Source organism: Rhipicephalus sanguineus, chromosome 1, assembly GCF_013339695.2.
Source record: "Rhipicephalus sanguineus isolate Rsan-2018 chromosome 1, BIME_Rsan_1.4, whole genome shotgun sequence".
NCBI classification, from domain to species: Eukaryota; Metazoa; Arthropoda; class Arachnida; order Ixodida; family Ixodidae; genus Rhipicephalus; species Rhipicephalus sanguineus.
The window spans coordinates 207,162,369-207,182,919 of NC_051176.1; the positions used below are offsets into that span (position 1 = coordinate 207,162,369).

The 20,551-nt window shown below is 46.6% G+C and overlaps 1 protein-coding gene across 1 annotated transcript in view; it reads left to right on the plus strand.

The window, feature by feature from the left end:
- LOC119406358 (uncharacterized) overlaps positions 1–14,300 on the plus strand; it is a 289,530-nt gene extending 275,230 nt beyond the window's left edge. Inside the window, exons 11-13 of the mRNA XM_037673102.2 lie at positions 152–250; positions 5,851–7,321; positions 9,112–14,300. Coding sequence (XP_037529030.1) covers positions 152–250; positions 5,851–7,321; positions 9,112–9,557 — 2,016 coding nt within the window. The 3' untranslated portion in view covers positions 9,558–14,300. The remainder of the gene's footprint in view (positions 1–151; positions 251–5,850; positions 7,322–9,111) is intronic.
- The last annotated feature ends 6,251 nt before the right edge of the window (positions 14,301–20,551 follow it).

Below are 20,551 nucleotides of genomic sequence, written 5' to 3' on the forward strand. Positions count from 1 at the left end.
CTTTGGTGAACTTCCGTGCAAAGCCTATCAATCATTATACATTTATGCAAGCTTATTCAATGTTTATCCAGTCATAGCATACTGTGGAGTGCGCAGATCTGCCGAGCATTCTCGTTCGAATGCCTGACTGCCGCTGGTCTCTACATTTCAGGAACAATCCAAAAGTGCTGCCGACATAACTCCTGACCTACCGTCGAGCGACGCGAACATGGACGCCATGGTGCACTACGACGTCCCCAAGAAATACAAGGTATTTTACTCTTGATTCTAACACCACTGTCACCAAAGTGGACGCAGTTTGTTATGCATAGCGAGAGAACGCGTTATTCTCATATCTGCTACTAGCGTTGTAATCTAGTTCCGTTTTTATTTTTTATTTTTTTGCAGATCTTTGAAAGAGGAGCCGACGCTCCTACTGCGATGCTACGTGTGTAAAAAATGCGGCCGATAATCAGGAAAATTATCGTGGTACAAAGCAGTGTTGTAGCACGAGACGCCGACGCGTGTCTAGTTATTGGCTCGATGCGTTCGTGGCATAAGCATTGAATGGGTAGACGGAGTGAATGTTTTCGGTATTATCTTTCTACCATCAGGCAGTGTCTAGTCGTATATTTGGGCAGACTACTGTCGGGTCCCCGAGTGATGATTTGAGGTGGCCGCAAAGGGAGCTGATAGTGGTAATAGCGCAATACTTAGATACAATTTATTGATGAGGCACCAACCAAGCAGCCGCACCAAACCGTGAGCCTCGGTGGGAAAAATATCGGAAGTTTTTTTTTGTGCCAACACCATGCACCATATGCTTATAGGGAACGCCGTTGAGGACGAGGGGGGGGGGGGGGGGGGCTAAGCCGCCACGGCGTGTAAGGCTTAGAAATACAGGAAGGCAGACGTTCTAACTGGTAAAATGATTATGACTCTTGATCACGTATACCTGTTGCGCTGGACATGTTCAGATAGAGTTTGCGAAACTGCGTCATTGTTCAGAGAACAGGGCCAGCCACCAGCGCAGCTGCAGTGGTAGTTCCGATGGAGCCACGCATAAGCCTACTTGAGTACTATCCTGCGCGTGAACTCTCCGGCGTATTGACAGCAACCAGCTGCACGGTCGGGAAAGTTCGCGAGGGTTGGTTGAGTGCCTCCGAAAGTGTCCGTGTATAATCACTAGCCTCTGCAATAGGTGCGCTCTGGCTATGCCGCTCGTGCCTGAAGGGGACGGGGATTCGGAATGCGAATGATGTGTCCTTCGTGCACAGGGATCTCGGGACCCTTAAATCGCGATATGGCCATGTGACTCACATTAAATCAATGCTTAGGTCCCATTTAATACATATAGATTACTTCGAAACTCATAAATTAGTTTCGGAATTGTTGCTGCTGTTGCTGCTTTAGTGGCTGCTGCTGCAAAAACTTCGGTTAACGTTGTATCATTCAGCCGAAATCCAAGAACAAAAATAGCATTTATTCAGGAAATACCGAGAGTACATATAGTAATCGACATCGCAGGCACGTGTTGCCTAATCTTTGCCGTCAGTCACTGCAACCTAGCTCATACATGGTACGCATGCGAAGTCTCCACGATACAAATGTTGCTGGTACACGCCATAATATGTGGTCACATTTCCGAACAGCGAACAGTCGAAATCACCGCTTTGTCTTGTTTGCATCTCATTTTTGTACTTGTTTGTTCGTTTGTTCAAGAGTACGACCTAGCAAGCGACTGTACAGTGTGAAAAAGTTGCCACTTTATATATGCATTTAATACAACGCAGCGAGAAATACACGTGAAGAAGCGATTCCGTACATAAGCAGCAGAAATTCTCCATTCTGATGCCTCTGAAATGATAATAATAATAATAATATCTGGGGTTTAACGTCCCAAAACCACGATATGATTATGAGAGACGCCGTAGTGGAGGGCTCCGGAAATTTCGACCACCTGGGGTTCTTTAACGTGCACCTAAATCTAAGTACACGGGCCTCAAACATTTTCGCCTCCATCGAAAGTGCAGCCGCCGCGGCCGGGATTCGATCCCGCGACCTTCGGGTCAGCAGTCGAGCGCCATAACCACTAGACCACCGTGGCGGGGCGCCTCTGAAATGATGTACGCGTGCATGCTATAGAAGGTTTTAGGTGCAATATTGTTTTCCAATATTGCAAGAGCGCACTAATAAACGTAAAAGATATGTGGAAGCAGTCAGTGGATGAACCGAGTGGCTTGGCCCACTTGTTTTATTCAATTATATGGACGCTCTCGGCGGGTTTTAACAGCGGAGCTGTTGAAGCTTGGGGTCGGGCCGGCGTCGGACGCAAAAACTCGGCGGGTATGCGCCAAGCAGCTCCTAGCATAGCATAGCCTTGCATAGTATAGTTTAACGAGGGGGTGAGGAAGGCGAACTGAGGGTGAGGAGGAGTGACCTGAAGGTCAGGAGGAAGAAAAAGAGGAGGGGAGAGGGTGAAGCATTGCATAGTCTTGTATAGCATAGAGTTTCCTACAATACTTACTAGAGGGAACTCTGGCGCTAGTGTCTATGGGAGCTGCAACGCATGCCGCTTCAGCCAGCGTGGGAATGATGGGTAGTACACGCATTTGTCTAAACTTCGTTCTTTCGGCTCCGTTTGGCTCCGCGCCGCCTGCATCCGCTTTGTCGCAAAACAAAGTTCAGCAAAAAGTCTGCAGTTGCACTTCACCACTTTAACCTTTTTAGGCTCACCAATTCAAATCTGGTCACGAAGTTCACAACAATCCCTTCTTTTATCTGGAAGAAAACCAAAACACAGCAATAAACAAAGCCACAAGTGTTTTTGATGCCTGCAAGTACGAAGACTAGGCAAATCCATGTACTACCCATCATTCCCATGGTGGCTGAACGATCGCAGCGCCAGAGTCCCCTCTAGTTAATTTTAGGAAACTCTATGTTGTATAGTACAGTTTAGCAAGGGGATGAGAAAGGGAAATGAGGGCGAGGCCGACTGATGTAAGGGGGAGGAGGAGGAAAAGCAGGAAGTGAGAGGCTAAACCATAGCATAGCCATGTATAGTATAGTATAGCAAGGGGTGACAAAGAGAAAGGCGGGTGAGGAGAAGTGATGTGAGGGTTAAGTGGAGTGACAAGAGGAGAGAGGGCGATACAGAAAGGGAGGAAGAAAAAAAGATGACAAAGAAGAAGAAGAAGATGTAGAAAAGATAAAGAAAGAAAGAACGAAAGAAAGAAAGATGATGATGAAGAAAGATTAAGAAAAAACTCAATCTGCGTTCGCCAGGTGATGGCGCTTGCTTGCCAGCACCGCTGTTCACTCAGATTTCACAGGCGTGCAACTGGCTTTAATTTTTTGTCGTCGCCTTCATATTCCGTATTAAGCTCACGTCGATAACGACGCTCCGCGCATCGTATGTTCTACGCGCGGGCGCTGACGACAAACGCGGCTGAAGCAGAAATGAAACGAGCCGGCCATCTCCGTCGCACGAATGGCGCATGGATAACATCGCTTCGCATGCGAGGCCTGCATTCGATGTCTCTTCAAGGAGAGGAAGCGCAACGCCCGTCTTTCGTCGGGCGAAGGAACATGAAGTGGCACAGGTGGGGAGGGCGGGGAGGCCGGGAGCTGCATCGCTTGAGCAGCAACTGCGAACTCTGATCAAAAGGGTGGTGGGGGTGTAAAACATTTATTTGGACTATGTACAAGTGAGAAGTAGGGGCGGCCTTAAGGACCGACCCTGTACAAACTCTAGGAGGAGACCCCAGTCCGGGACCCCTGTGGCTTCCACGGCGGCACGCGACCTGGCCACCAGGGCTCTTTGGCCCTCCAAGGCCGAGCAGCCGAGCGGGGCAGCCTCCCAGCTCTCTCGTGTAGTGGTGAAGGGGAGGTGATTGGGGGGACCCCCGGGATAGATGGGCATGCCCACATCATGTGGAAAGTATCCGCAAGCTGATTATCAGTGCTGGCATTCCCCGGAGAAGGCCGGATTTAATTGTTTAAGTATCGGTGGGCACAAGAGTATGTTGGTGTATAGACGTAAGAGCCAGTGCTCGTCAGCCTTAGTTAGAACCGGCGCCGGGGGCGAAAATCGGAGCCTATTCGACTTGTACATCGCTGTGATGTCGCGAAATGAGGTGACCGGATTAGGTTCTGGATCGTGAGGCGATGGAGGGTGATGCGGGTCCCGGGAGCCAAGCACGCGGGCAGAAGCATCGCAGCCTCGGTACCACCCAGTCCTGCTTGAGCTAGAGTCCAGATGACAAAACGTGTATTTAGGCCGTCCAGATAATCACAGCGCTTGAGTATTCGAGCAGCGCGAATGGTGATGCGACCTTTAGTAAGATTTTGACACATACTCCGCGAATCGGTAATAATGATTTGAGATGCGGGGTCCGCTGCGGCGAGAGCTATGGCGACTTCCTCCGCGTGAGTAATGTCCGGCGCTAGAAAAGCTTGAACAGGCACGTTTTGATGGACTACATCAGTAGACTTCTCGTATACCCTTGTAGGTGATGTGCTCTCACCGTTTACTTCGCGTTAGGACGACAGCACGAAAACGACTTCGCTCTCTGGAGGGCCCGTATGACCTTACACCAGCGTTTTGTAGAGATACGCGAGATCGGATCCAAAAGAGGCAGCTGCTAGCCTTTCTTCGTATAACATTCCATTTTGTTGCTATCGCATTCATTGCTTCGACCTTGCGGCGAAACTGCGATTTTTTTTTTTTTTTTTGCAATCCTATTTAAAGAAGCGTCTTGCACGATCTATCAATTCTGGCAGCTTCTGCTGCGGTGGTGGCACGATGAAACTTAAGATCGTCATGCCGTCGAATTGGCTATTTGGTCTGATCTGACGAGCTCATAAAGAAGTGACGTCTTCGCTAATCAGTTCAAACAGAAGGGGTAATTCGACTTTACCTCCTAGTAAAACCTCCGCTCAGGTTTGCGTAGCGTGAAGAGCCCCGGGCGTCATATACGGAATGCGTAACATCGAGCCGTATCTCGCGGTTCTACCGTACGCGCCGACGCTATGGAGTACTTCGGCGCTTCCTTAGATGCGTTTGAGGGACGTAGGTTGTGGAGTTGCTGTAGATGGCTCCCAGGCTACTTTTGGGAGCCGTATGCAGTAACTCGAGTCAGTTGAGAGACAAATTTCGTTGAGCATTGTTATCAACAATGTATTTGTTACTACATACTTTGTTTCGGAGTTCGAAGGGAGCGCTGTGGGAGCTACTTGAGCAGTTCGGCTATAAAAGCGCTATAAAAGCGCTACTTCCTGCTAATATAGTTTGCGTTACACACACCAGTGGCCACAACGTCATAGTGCACGCTGGTATTCTATATTGTGATGCTCCGACCGACTGAGAGCCACTCTCATTATCGAGAGGGCTGGTGTTCGATGACGATTGATTCCCCGGTAGCGCTCTTTACTGCAGATTTCTATTATATTGGCTATTGCCTTAAAGTGAACAACAGCACACGAGTGCGCTTGCCCTCACACGTCATCATCTTGCAGAGAAGCCAGCTGCCACAATTCTTGTCCCGGAAGTTCCATATGGGCATAGACCTTTGTAACAGCGCTGAGGCTTACAACCATAGGGACCACTAGAATGATGCTAATGTGCCCGCTAGCAGGTCTCAATGCCCATTTATAGCATTGCAGTTCATCCATGCGTGTGCACACAGCGTCTGTTTTCTCCCCTTAGTGATTCTTTTTTATACCACTCTTTCTTTCGTTACTACGTATCTTATTCTCAGTGTCCTTTCCTCTTCTTTACTGCTCGTTTTAAAAGCACATGCCGTTCTCGATCTACGTAAGTGATTTGCCATGATGCACTTACACTTATCAAAACTGTTTCCTTTTGCCCAGGAGCACGTGTCGCAGCAAGAGTCGTCTCAAGGAACAAGGGCTGCTCGGCTTCCGTTAGCTTGCTCCTGTGGCAACAGCCTCGTGCCCGACCCCCTGTCTATGTGCCAAGAACTTAATGCTTGCAGCTACGTTCGAGCTGCGTGCACGTGCAACCGTGTAACATTCTGGGCTGGAAATCTTGTTCCATGCTTCCAAAGAGCACCTTCCGAAGAAAGCCAGGCTGCCACACTGCAGTGCCCGAAGAGCTTTGCACCATCTACTATATGTAGGGAACCAGGAAAGAGAAACAGGATGCTTGGTACCATGCCGGACAGTAAGAAACACGATCACTGCTCCGATTATGTGAACTGTCATTTCATAGAGTCGTTGCCGCTCTATCAAAATACTTGCGCGTTGTCCTCTGTGTCGGAACAGTGTGACTCCGACAAGGACGCGAAAAGCGCCACCGAAAAGAAAACGATAATCTCAGGTTCCCCTTCGGTGAATAATAATCAGTTCAAGAGCCCCGAAAAATCTGCTACCTTAAAGAAGACAGCCCCACGCGCTTCGACTTCGTCAAATACCATCGGCGAAAGCTACGAAATGATGTCCTTCCGCGGTTCATCAGAGCAAGTGAGCGTCGTTTGCGATAGCAACTACATCGCCATGCGCCCTATCGAGCCTTGCAAGTGTGACAACGAACGCGGAGGTAGCAATGTCACAAGCTCGGACACAAAACGAACTCCGCTTCCACTGCGACCATTCATGCCGTATTTGCTGCCCTGTGAAGAAGAGTTTCCAGAAGACGTGTCTTCTGAGGCCGAGACAAGTTGGAAAAATAGTACCAAGTGTAGCCTCGCAAGCAGTAGGCAGCGCTCCACCGAGACACCAGACAAACCATCACCATTAGCTGACGCCAAAAGAAAGGTTCTTACAAAGAAACGGTCCAGTTCGGCCGATGGGCGCCAGGAAACGGAAGAAATGTCAGAGGCAGAAGAGACCGTGCCTATTGGCAGAGAACGGCGACCAACGTTCAGCAAACTTCCTTTCCGAGCTAGGTCTCAGAACTTGGTCGATGTTACACCACCGTCTTCAGTGCCTTCCACTCCGAACAACCGTTCTATGGAGAATTTGTACCGGATCCCCTTTCACAGATCAGCCGACTGCCTAAAGCTGAAAGGTGACTTCAGATTTTCGGAGGAAGACCTCTCAATGGATGCCGGTAATGCCGACTCGTGCGATGCCCCTACAAACGGTACCAGCATCAAGCGCTCCTCAAGCGTGCCTTGCAAACCGCAGCAGCAGGACACCATTTCGAGCCCGTCAGATTCCGGCGTGTCGACGAGCCTGCCCGAAAGCTCAGAAACTGTGTGCGAGCTTGCAACGCACGAATGTCATTTGAGCTCGCACCCCTCACTTCCACGAAACCTCGATGAAGGGACGACTGTGAGCCACCGTCGCTGCGACGAAAACAAAAGGTTTATTCAAGAAGGTGAGGCACTGATTCTGTTGCTGCGTCAAAATAAATGCGAATTTAGGAACACTAGGGCTGTTCAGGTTTTTTTTTATATTTGTACCTAACAATAGTTAATCGTTTTTATTAATATCGTACGAGCGCGGGCCACTCTAGAGAGTCAATAGAAGAACAGGCTGATTTCCTGGTAACTAGTCCACACGACATGTGTGCACCTCATAACGGCGCGAAGAGGCGAGCTGAATGACAGCGCGTGTGCACGCACTGCGCTCTCCGCTGTGTCATCTGCTGCGCAGTTCACTTAAGGTGGACACATGCCCTACCGTGATCATCTGTGCGTTATTCTTTAAAGACTGGTGCGAAGTGAAATGCGTCAACTTTTTATATGCGCTTTCATTTTTTTTTCGTATTGCTACATCTACGCATGACTCATGAAATTAAGATGCAAATAATAGTAATATAATAATAAAGAGCACTTCTCGGGACCTACAAGGTTTAGTCTGTCAGCAATGAGTACTTACTGACAACAAGGCAGGGCGTGTGCGCTCCTGAAGTGAACAGCTTATAGCAGCCGACGCTCCCACTAGAGAGTGGTTTGTGCGCTTGGACGTATTTTTGCCGATATCGCCGCCTCTAACCGTTATAAGGTGCTGACTTGCTGAACGGTCGACTCTTGCACGATATTATTAAAAATTGGTACGCATGCAATGCTGGTATCAAGACACACGGCGCTCGTAGGCGTGCGCAGGGTTCTCCATTAGTGGGGGCCAACTTTCACCGCAGCGCCCCCACCCCCCTCACCCCGTTGGTCAAGTCCGAAAGAAAACGAGCTCCGCAATGGATACAAAAATGAAAATGAAGCGATGACGTGCTCCTCACAACGCCCTGCCATTGGTCCCCAGCTTTCCGGGGTAAAGGTGGGAAGTAAACAGTTCTTTGAATGCAACATCAGGGGACTATGGTCGCCATTACCGTCAAACACGCGTAGCCATAACCCTGCGCATTGCAAAATGACGTGAAAGCTCCTACTGAGTAAATGTACGGGGCAGAATTGGCGCCCCGTTTAGATAACCATGGAGGGCGACCGTACCCCCGTACCCCCCTCCCTGCGCGCACGCCTATGACTGCAGTCATGCACAAAATAATTCTAGAACATACTGGCCCAAAGCAAAGGCTCAGGTGGTTGCGCACGCAAGCAGGAGTGTAGCGGCAACCAAGTTTGAATTGTGTGGCTTAGCTGCGAGCGAAGCTCGCTTTCAGTTGAGCTGGTGCATCTAACAAGGATTTGTGATGACTGTCAACTTCAGATAGTAATTGCGCCTCGATGTACGGCTGTTTCTACCGATGCCATCAGCTGAGCCTTGTGAAGACGATCCTGCACAACCAACGCTCACCTGTCTTGTGAGTGAAGAGCTGTTCTATATAAGGAACGTCTTCACTAGCACTGCGGTAGTCTGGAAGTTTGACTTCACGTGGACGAAATTAGCGCTGTCATTCTGGATTTATATTTTTAGCACTGTTTATTTAGAAGAGCACTAAGTCAAAGTTCGCATTAAATTTACTGCTTCTCTCTTTGGAATATTCGAGGAGGCCAGGGGCGTAGCCAGAAATTTTTTTCGGGGGGGGTTCAACCATACTTTATGTATGTTCGTGCGTGCGTTTGTATGTGTGCGTGTATAGATACGCAAGCAAAACTGAAAAATTTCGGGGGGGGGGGGTTGAACCCCCCCAACCCCCCCTTGGCTACGCCCCTGGAGGAGGCCGACCTTTGCTCAAGTTGTGTTTTTTTTTTCTGTTGGTTGGTGCAGCGTTCGCACGATGCCCACAACAAGGGTCATTCGGGCTGCCCGGAGAACGATACGCGGCTGCCCTGAAAGGGTCCTCTGAAAGCAGTACCACTTCATCGGACAGCGACTACATCGAGACGCTGTCGCTCTGCAGCAGCGGCAGCAACGGCAGTGGCTCCGAGTATCTGCGATGCGAGGACATCGCGGCCGGCAGACCGTGCCCTGTGTCGTGCGGCCTCAAGCCGCGCTCGGCGAAAGAATACAACGCCATCGACAGATCGGCCATCCGACACGAGATGCACGAGGAGGGCGTGTGCGGCGCGGTGCTTCACACCTGCCATCAGCGAACACACCACCACGCGCCGATACACCTGACACTTCCGAAGGCGGCACGCAGCGCGCCTCCACCGTCTCCCGTACAGGGCGCAAGAGCAAGCGCCGCCAAGCCAAGCCCAGCTGCGTCATAACAGTCTAGTCGTCCCAGCGTTTGAGTACCGTGCCATGGTTAGGGCTTTAGCCGCCTTCATCAGCTTTGCTTCGGGCTCGCTGCCCATAACAAAACGGGTGGGGTTGGTGTAATGACACTCGCTGAGAAGGGTGCAGACATTTCCAGAGGAAGTGTTCAAATATCAGGATTAACGCTGGCGAAAGCGATCAGACGCCGGTCGTGGGCAGCGCATGTTACATGCGACAAGCCAGCAGCCCGAAATATCTAAAATTGTGGTCAGTGATCAAGATGCGTCAAGGCTCGAGTATTCTGTAATTGCGTAAACCCTTAAATGTCATTTGTCACTCATTACGTCGTGGCATGGCACGAATATATAGTATACACATTCCCTCAAATACTGGCCCGAGTGTCAACTTTAATGTATTGTAAAGTATTATATCACAAGTTTGACAGTGGTTACTTTCGCCAGCCATCTTTTCTGTGGTGTGTTCGGAAGAAACTTCGATAGATGGAGCCTTTTCATGGCATATCATGTTGCATGTATACATACGCTGTGGCGCCTGCGCGAAAGTTGCAGGAAGTTTATACCTTAAACATTACGCATTTTATGCCACCGACACAAAGGGTACGCCACGAAGTCACTGTTGGGCATTCATTAATCCAAATTAATCGTTACAAGGTAGAAAACCTCAGTCACGACACGTTGTCGCTAGTCTTGTAGATATGGTAGTCTTCGCAAGAGGTAACAATTTAGGCGGATCATTGTTTTCTGTACGATCTGCATGCTTGTGTTAGAGAGCCTGTCATTACGACGTACTAATTTTGTAGATAAATCATCACATTTACGTCGAGAGTTCATTCTTTTCAAGTTACGAGAGGATCATTCACTTCTGTAGATATTTTTAAACCAATGTTCGAGTAATCACATGTACAGGCTGCGAGGTGTGGCGTTCGTTATCTTCCTATAGTATGTGACATTTTACGCGAACTTCCCTATAGTTCTATAGTGGTGCTCTTGTGGATCTCTAATAAACATGTGTATATGTGTATGTATGACCGTGCAAATATATGAGTGTGAATTATTCGATTTTGATTAATGCGGCAAAACAAATATTTTCTGGCTTTGCTTTTCTTTATAATGAGTGTTTCCACAAAATATATCTATATGACTGCGTGGTTTTTTGCATCGGTAGTTCTGACGGCTTCGTGTCGCAACAGAGAGCTATGGTTGAAGGTGTGGTGATCGCCTGCGCTCATGTGACGATAAGGTTCCGGTCGCCGAAGCCGCTATTGGGGAGACAGTGCGGAATCTGCAAATGACTGAACGGTAATATTTGTACGGACTATTGCATGGAAGTAGTTGTATCGCAGCAGAAGCGCCAAAGAAACAAAACGCAAAATATGTGTTCCCCAGAACATAAATTGTGTCAACGGCCATTGACTCGAACGGTAATTGAGGTCAGCTGTAGTTGAGAGGTGTTACATGGCAGCTCCAACTGCTATGGACATAATTACGGCAGTCGACTTCAGCTAAGGCCGGCGATAGCAGTCGCGGACGAAGGAAAATTACTAGGATTGACCATGACATCAGGCAGTCATCTTCGGCAAGGCAACCTCCTCGGACGCCGCCTATCGTTTCCTTCGGTGCCTACCTAGACGTTGACTGTTAGGAAACTACCCTTGGTTGCTGCCAGACCTATCAAGGCATTGTTTGGTTCGTGGTAGCTCATGGCGATGCCGCCCTCATCACAAGAACGCACAGCACGAGTAGACGGAGCCGGGGCAAGGAACGAGATAGGACACAGCATTTCGTTTCTTCTGCTCGCGACATGCTGACCTGGAATGTCGCGCCAACTGCCACAGAAGAACTGTGTTAGCGCTCCCTTCACGGTGTGCCCTCGCCACACTCTCACCGCGCCTCTACTCTCCTACATACTATCAACGTGCTCGGCAGCTAGAAATTACGGTTTATCTATTACGTGACGAGGACCCACATACCACCACACTTTAGTTGATATTTTTTTTTGTCACTAGACTTTAAGCTTGTCACGCGACGCTTAATCTCTTTTTCTTCCTCCATCGTGGAAATTAAGACAACTAACACTAGCCTGCACTGATGCGATCGCGGCTGCGAGTGCTGCGTCATAAATGCATTTTGAACGTGAGCACATATCGGCTTCTACGTTCAAAAACGCTTACGTAGGTGTAATTTGTAACAAAAAACTAGAATAGCGAAAGGAGACGCTGTTTTTTCTGAACATGCTATGAAAGTGTGATCACGTGATCGGAAGAACATGACTTAACTGAACATGGAATGCGCCGGGTAACACTGGCAGAATCCGTTCCATTGAACGGTCGCGCTGTTGAAAATGTCCGGGACACGCAGGTATTAAAGAGCATGATACTGGGAAAAATAGCATTGCTCATTTGCGAATAATTCTGAGCTATCGCGCCATTTTCTGGTCTAGCGTTTCCAGTGACATGATTCTGAGTTACAAAACGCAGCTACCACCAGCAGTGTATGGTCAATAAGTATGATAGTTAAGTAACGTTCGAATCGCGCTTCCTTATACAGATTAAATGTTATGTGTACCTAAATATACTGCTTGCGCTTTGTTATTTCGCAGCGTTCAAAGAGTGCTTTTTTGAATGCACACACCTGTTCAGCTCAACTACAGACTTTATTTTTTTCGTTTTAATGCACGGAACTCACATCTTATAGCAAAATGTCTTTAGAACACTTACTTGCGCAGTGTAGTTTTTAGCCCCGATTAAAACTGTATACATGCAAGGCTTTGCGTTTACAATATATATGCACCTCTAGCATTACACATGGATGTTCCTAAATATAATAACTTTGCCTTTTTTATCTCTTATGAACCAGTCTGTTCGCCCCTGCCGTGTTCAATCTGCCATCCATAATGTGACACAAGAACTCGTCTGTGTGCTTCACACAACTGTTATCACAGGTAGCAGGAATTGACTACATATTTCTCCTTCTGTATCACTACCCACAAATTGCTTTTTTATTTCCTGGCCGTCTGTTTGATCAGCCGAATTCAGCAACGTTATTACATCCTCATTCTAAGCCAGAATACGGCAGTATTGCCCAGATACGCAGTATTGAGATATACGGCCCATTAACATTAATGATGAAACTGTCGGGTATGTAGTCTCTGCAGGCCATAGTTTCATGCGCTAGCTATAAAAGGAGATTAGAAGAGTAACCGCCTACCCAGTGCCGCATTTTGCACAAAAACTGACTTGGGTCATTTTTCACACACCATTTTGCTTCATATTGTGTGTGCGTGCGTGCGTGTACTACAGATCTAAGCCAAAAAGACTTGTGTGTCATTTTTTCACAAAATAATAACTTCCGCGCAGACCATTCAAGCTAATTCCATAGTCATGGCTCGAAATGACTTACGTATGTTTGTGGCTCATTTCTACCGAAGATGGCGCTTTCGACCTTCGGAAGTTTGGGTAGACGCGTTACAACTCCGGCAGTGCGCCATGACATTATATTGTTCTTGGTATCTGACTTACCTTCTGTAAGCTTCTTCGCTTGGGTTACATGCGCATATGCGAACAGAAAGTTTATACAAAAATACGTACACGTGAGAAGGTAATTGCAGTCGATGTGCAAGTAAAATACGTTATTTATCATTTGTACCAGGCATGATTCTTTCTTTCTTCATTTTTTTATTTATTTTTCTTGTGGAATTGAAATTTCATTGGTAAAAATCTCTTTCCAACATTTTTTTTAATGCGTCGCGGTACATAGCATATCTGCGTTTCTATCTTAAAGTCTGGGTGCGGCATGCGTGTAGCGGGACGATATTTTTGCTGCGGCAACCAGTACGCTCGAGACGCATTTGCTCGATACTGTCTCCTTCTGCTCGTAACTACCTGTCTCTTATCCGTTCCGCGCATTATTTATCGCAAGAATTGAAAACGCTGTGCAGTGTAGAGGATAAGGAGTCATCCGGCTTGCGAAACTTCTGTAGCTTGCAGGATTGGGTACGCAAGACTCGCAAGACGGCTGCGTTAGGGTTTCAGTTATACGAGAGCAACGGCTCTTATACTTTCGTCGCGGACCGTGCATACGTCGATGCTGTATATGCTGTAGAAGCATATCATGCGGAGAAATGGCACTAAAATTAGGATGACATATGAAAGACGAGCAACTCTGCTGCAACAAGTGTTCGGTTATCGGGCATTTTGCTCCGAATACTTACTGTTCACAATGAGAAAATAAAACGGGGCATGTTCATGATTGAACCGCTGTTCGGGTGTAAAATGTACAGGTATATAAAGCCAGTGACAGCTACAGTCTATTACTTTGATGTCTAACTATCAAAGCGTGCTGACCAAGCGGTGAAAATGCGAGTCTGCATTTGGGGTTACTAGTCATTCACTGGTGCTTGCTCGCATTAAACAGTAAATGTCTGCTTCTTTAGAACAGTGGCTCAAAGGAAGCGTCCTAGTTACATGGACTAGTTATGCTGCCCTCTGTGAACTATACGAAGGTCAACCTGTCGTGCATAACGCTAGTTTGTGTCCGTTAGTAAACGTCGATGTTTATTACTTCAACACCTCTTGTTTCGCTTTCTGTCGAAGTCGCGTTTATATTCATTTTTCCTCTGCTGTCTGCAGCCTGCTGTACTATTTGCTGTTTCTCGAGCGTCAAAGCGTGTAGATGTGGAAAATGTATAGGTACATATGCCCACGAGAAGTCAAATAAAATACGGTTGTACAAGTACTCCGTGCTTCCTTTTTAAACCTATTATTTTCACAACACAGCCTATATGTGAATCAGTGCTATGACACGTGGCCGCCGGCTTCAAAGGTTTCCCAGCGTTGATGTTTTGCTTGGTTGAAACTTTGCTCCACCTCATGGAGAACCGTGCACACGCCTACGGCTTCGTCCTCTCGCTTGTATCTCAGTAAAGCAGTGACAACGGCACGGCCAAGTCCGCCGCCATCACGACCCTCCTCCGCAGCATAATCCTGCGTCATAAATCGCCTAATAATAAACGAAATAGTTTAACGTATCTTCTCTATTTTTGAAATGATAGTTTTCCTATGATGTTGTCCGCCTTATATATACATTATCGCTCAATAATACATTTATTGTGCTAATAATTATTGCACTAATACATTATCGCTGAATGTGACAGCCATAAGGTTTACTTTTTTATTTGCGCTAGGGTGATGAACATTCAGTATATTTCAGTGACTAGAATGTAAGTTCATGCAGTAAGTTTTATCGATTTTGATTCACCCGTTCAAAACATGATCCTTCAGCGCCCCATTGCGTTCTTAATTGAATAATCTCCTACCAAACGAGCTTCAGGTGTCCTTTTCTCGAATTTGTTGCATATGAAATGGTGCTGTGATTCAAAATTTTCAAGCAAAAAACTTTTCAAAGTGAGGTCTATGAGAGCAGATGTTACCTTTATGTCAGAAGCTCCTACTACGCAGCATGTATACTATAGTATCACATTTGTGCTATTGTAATTTAACTTGGTGTAACGGAACCAAATGATTGATAAATGATCCATTTAATCGTCTCACAAGAAAAAAGCCCTGCATTCTATTGCCGACATGCCGTGTAATGCACTCACTTCCTAATTCTACGTCAAATATCAAGTAATTAAAGTACAACAGTGAACAGTGGTGTACTTCACATCTGAAACCATGCACATGACAGTTATTTGGAGGCTCTAGGGCTGATCTACAACACAGTCCTTCCTGTCTAAACTGACCCTCAGAACATGTCTTTGTTTCACGGCCGCGCATGAAATGTGGCTTTCAAGTGTATGTTCATTGCTTGCTAAACAGGTAAAAAAAATCGATATTACTAATGAAAATCTGTGCTCACTATCCAAAAATTCTGTTTTGAACATAGAGTAGTAAACATTCCGAGGGCAGCCGCAACGTGGCTACGGAGCTCGGCTGCTGTTACGAAGGTCGTGGGTTCGATCCCGGTCGCGGCGGTCGCATTTTCAATGGATGCGCAAATGCTAGAGGCTCGTGTAATTAGACTTGGGTTCGCGTTAAGGAACGCCAGGAGGTCGAAGTTTCCGGAGCCCTCCACTACGGCGTCTCTCATAATCATATCGTGGTTTTGGCATCTAAACCTCAGCAGATATTATTATATTATGTGTATACAACGATTTACCTTGAAGTGGCCATGAGCTCAAACAAAAATTTTAGCATCGATAGTACTCTACGATAGGCTAGTGTCTGTATATTAGCTATTATAATTAACTCCCTAACACCGCTCCATCTTGAATAATTTGAGAAGTCAAACAAAACCCTTAATCTTGGTACTCTTTCCGGTTTGTCAATTAAATACTGTATTTCTGGTGAGGGCTGCAAGTTAAGTCGGCATACTATAAAGTAGGTCTTACTAGACTTTTGTAACATATTCCGAGGTTCGACGAAAGCTGGTCAGGCGAGCGCGATACATCGTCAAAATAAAGTGTCCGTATATGTTTATTTCCTTTTGAACATGGAGGGTGCCTGTTTTATTTTGACTATAGACTTTCGTAAGATTTCAAATTGGCCGGCGCTGGCGCTTCGCGCAGCTTCGTTTCCAACAGTGAGAGTTTACCATAAGCGTTGCAATAAATTTAAGTTAGGTGTGTTTACCAGCGCAGGTTATTTGTCAAAGTTATCCCCATATAAGCGAAGTTCTGCTTGAAGGGGTATTGTTCACTCCAGGGGTCTCAAACTCACATAAGCTAGTGAGCCGCATTCACGAAATTGAGCCTTCCAATCAGTCTTGATGGTGAAGAAGGCTGGAGCGGAAGGGGAGGGGGGGGAGGGGGCAGTTGGAGCAAAATGTCGGCCGTAACATTTGAAAGAATGCCTTTCCCACATCTCATATGTAAGTCGTTCTTGAAGGGTATTTGACGTAAGGTTTCGAGAAACAAATCGATATTGAACTCCAGAATTCCTGAACTCTGCACGGCGATTCTGAAATATGCAGTTTTTGTTCCATGGTTGTGTATTAACACATGGTGGCCGGATGGGGTGCCTCACGAAAAAACTGCTTGAGACCAATCAAATCTGTGTAGCTCATGAACGTACTTATTAAGAAAATAAAATGTGTACGAAGGCAGTCACGTTCGGGACGGGCCGTTAGCGAAAGGTCCGTTGGCCGCGTGTTTGAGATTCCTTGTCTAGTGTGTACGTAAAGTCAACTGGGTATTTTTAACAGCGGAGCAGTTTAAGCTCGCCGTTGGTCCGTGTGGCTTTCGCAAAAATTCGGCCTGACTTTGCATAGCCTCGATAGTCTAAGTCAAGATTAGTTAAGCCTGGCTAACCTGGATAAATCTAGCTGAATATGATTAAGACTAGTTAAGCTTAGTCTAGCAGTCGATACCATGTGATAGTCAATCGAAGGTCAATCAATAGCCAATCCAGAATCGATCAATAACCAATAAATTCCAGAAAATGCTTGGTTCAGCCCAAAATGGCCTAGTCCAAAATGCATGGCCAATACCTTGTAATGGCCAATCGATAGCCAATTAATAGCTATGTAGTGGGCATCGGACAGGCGATAGCACTGTAGTGGACAGTGTGCTTCGGTCTGCAGAAAAAAGCGAACAGACAGAGAATTTATTTATTTGTTTATTTATTTTTATTGTCATCAACACTAAATACTCAATATACCTTTTTTTAATTTTTCATAATATCAATTCTTGGCCAACCCCCCAGAGTGGGTATGAGCCATGTGGCAGAGGGTACAACAACAGCTCGGACATCATGGCTGCAACATCAGCTTAGTTACCCCGCAAATAAATGCTTGCTTGCTTCGAGCATTTTGTTCCCACAGCTAATCGATAATCGATCAATAACCAATATATTCTATAAAATGCTTCCTTGTGCTTAGCCTAGCCCAAAATTTATGGCCAATACCTTGTAAAGGCAAAAGCATGGCGAATCGATAGCCAATCTATAAATCAATAACCAATAAATAAATTATATAGGAATGCTCCGCTCTTTCTCTAGTCTTGTGCCAATAGCGCAAGATACGCGGATGTTTTGTTAGTGAATGAAATGTTTCTTGTTTTAGCAGTGTTTTGTCTCATAGCCCATATGTAAGACTACTCCTGAAGAGAATGTGGAGTAATTTAAGGCAGGATGATCAGGATATTTAAGCACTGACTACTGTATGACGCAGTCCTCTGCGAAGAAACCTCTGTGTACCGGTACATCTGGTTAACACATCATTGCATGTAATCTCTATGAATCCAAAATAACATGAGCGCCGAAACCGACTCTCCCGATACTCCAGAAAAAAAAAATACATTCTGCCAGAGGAACGGCAATTCACAGTCACTCTTTGCTTCAGATTCGCAAGATAAAATGCAGGATACAATACTTTGATGCAAAACGTAAACAAGAAGTTTTGTATTTAAGTCAGAATGGGGAAAAACATCGCAAGGTTTGGAGAGATAAAAAAAATATCAATTCGACCTTCTCTGTTAAGCTCGTTACATATATGTCATGCGTTCACTCTGCTAATTGTGTTGCGCTTGACAAGCCACGTCTATATAACTGCTGCCGACGGCACCACAAATCGTTCTGTTCAACGGGGGTAACGATGGCTTTGTTAATTATATGCTTCAAAATCTGGCAACACGTACATTTCAAGAGAACCAAAACTTCTTTATTAGGCCTCACGAAGGCATGCTGTGAAAAAATAACGTTTAAATCACAGCCCGTAACAGTCCATCACAAAACCTCACAGGCGCTCAAGAGCGCTTTCTTCTTCCGGTGCCACGAACTCGTCTACGCTCTCATCCAGTGATCCAGGTATCACTTCGAGCGGGATTTCCTTTTCGTCCAATGCGTCGAAATGGTCAACATCCGAGACCCCTGTGGTGGAACTACGAGGTCCAGGTGAGACGAAAGAGGGCGTTGAGCTTCGGCTTTCACTTTTTACTTCCAGCAGTTCCATACAAGAAAGAGAGTTGGTCACCTCTCCTGTCGACGAATTCAAGTCCATGCTTTCCATCGAACCCTCACTCTCAGGCTCAGTGTCAGCACTCGCTGTCGAACTGGCTTTTGATTGCGGCTCCTTTCTCGAAGCAGTCGGGGTGTTCCGAATATCTCTCAGGTTCCTTCTTCCCGGGTTCGTCATCATGGGGTCGACTTTGGGAGTAGACGTCAGCTGGCGATGCATTGCTTCCTACGCTTTTAGATACACAAATTCGTGAGCGTGGCCGGCTGCTCAAACTTCGTCGTTCTTAACACCAGTCAGAGTCAGCGCGTGCACCGGAACTTGCATGCACAAATATTTCAAATATCGCAATTGAAGAACAAGAATTAATTTTAATAATAACGGTAGGGCTCAACGAGATCGCATAGAGTGAATATCATAACATAAACAAAAAATATAACAGCGTCATAATCTGTCGATCATGACAGCGCCTCGTCCACGTAGTCCAATTTAAGTACCTCATGGAACATCGCTGTACGACCGCGATCGACCGCAAGTGGACGTCGTATATTTTCTCTTACTTTTACGGTGCAAATTAGCAACACAGGTTTTTTAAAAACACCGTTCCGCATTTTCCTGGCATTAAGTTAAGATGAAGCCCAACACAATGAAGACAGCCACAGGCGTGCCACGATTGGTCACAAGGTCGCAACGGGACAACGGAGACGTGAGGTGAAATGAACTTTATTTGAAGAACCCCCATCAGACAGCCCTCGAATGAGGGTCCGCCGCAGTTGCCGGCCGCGCTCACGCCGGTACAGGAGGACCGTGGCCCTCCGCCCGTTCGCAGGCCTCATGGACTGCCGACAGCTGGACTGAGAGTTCGCGGCTTGTAAAAGCCCTCTCCCAGTCCAGTCCAGCGCTGAACTTTGCGCTAAGTAACGCCGGGCACTGCCAGAGCATGTGAGCGAGTGTGCAATTATCCGCCCCACAGATAGGGAATCCTGGAATTATGCCTTCAGCAAAGTGACTAAACGTGCTACGAGACGGCAAAAACTCATCAGATACAATTAGTGCACGTTCTGAAATTTTAAGCGCGGTGAAGCTTTCATGCAGCGCGCAGTGAAATGTGCTCTAAACTTTATCGTAATTTTTTTCAACACGTTTTACAGTATAGCGCCGGCAACACCTTTCCATATTTTCATCGCATTAAACGAAGTTGCGGCGCAATGCATTTCAGATAGCTATAAAAGTGGCCGTCATTTGGATGCGCTGCGGCTGATTTAGCTGACTTATAACAGTCCTTCCTATTTAAACTGACTCTCCGAATATGTCTGTGTTCCACGGCCGCGCATGAAATGTGGCTTTCAAGCGTAATGGGATTGCTTGCTAAACAGACTGAAAAAGAAATCTATATTACTAATGAAAGTCTACGTGCACATGCAGTAGTAAACATTTTAATGGTATTGTGATTCATCTTTTAAAATAGTTTTTTTTTTTTGCCCACGTGTAACATTCGAATATATTGTGCATGTGCATTACCCATTGTGATGCTTCCACCGGGAACCAGGGTGAACCTGTCCCATTTCAAGTGAGGCTCAGTCTCGATAGCCCCGCAAGCCATATGGAGATCTACATTGACTGCCCTACCCTATAAATCTGTGTTCACCAACCCCCAAGTTCTTGGCGGATATGCACATCCATCTTAACGAGATGGGAGTGCAATCTGACCTTATTAGGCAGGACGCTCCTATAACGAGTAAGAAGTATATGCCAGAAGAAAGAAGACGACGACGAAGCTGGCCAGGTGTTAGAATCGGCACGAGCACGTGCTTGGAAGATTATCGGAGCGCGAGGCACGTGAAACGAGGCGATGAGGAGGAAGAAGACTGGTGAGCTGGCATTGTCTGGGTGGACTAATCCCCTGCATTGGGTATGAGCCATGCACAGAGGACAACAACAACAACAACAACGACAACGACTCGGCAGCGGAAGGTTGCATCGCCAGCAGACAGTACAGGATCTACATCTACATCTACATCTACGCAATGGCGACG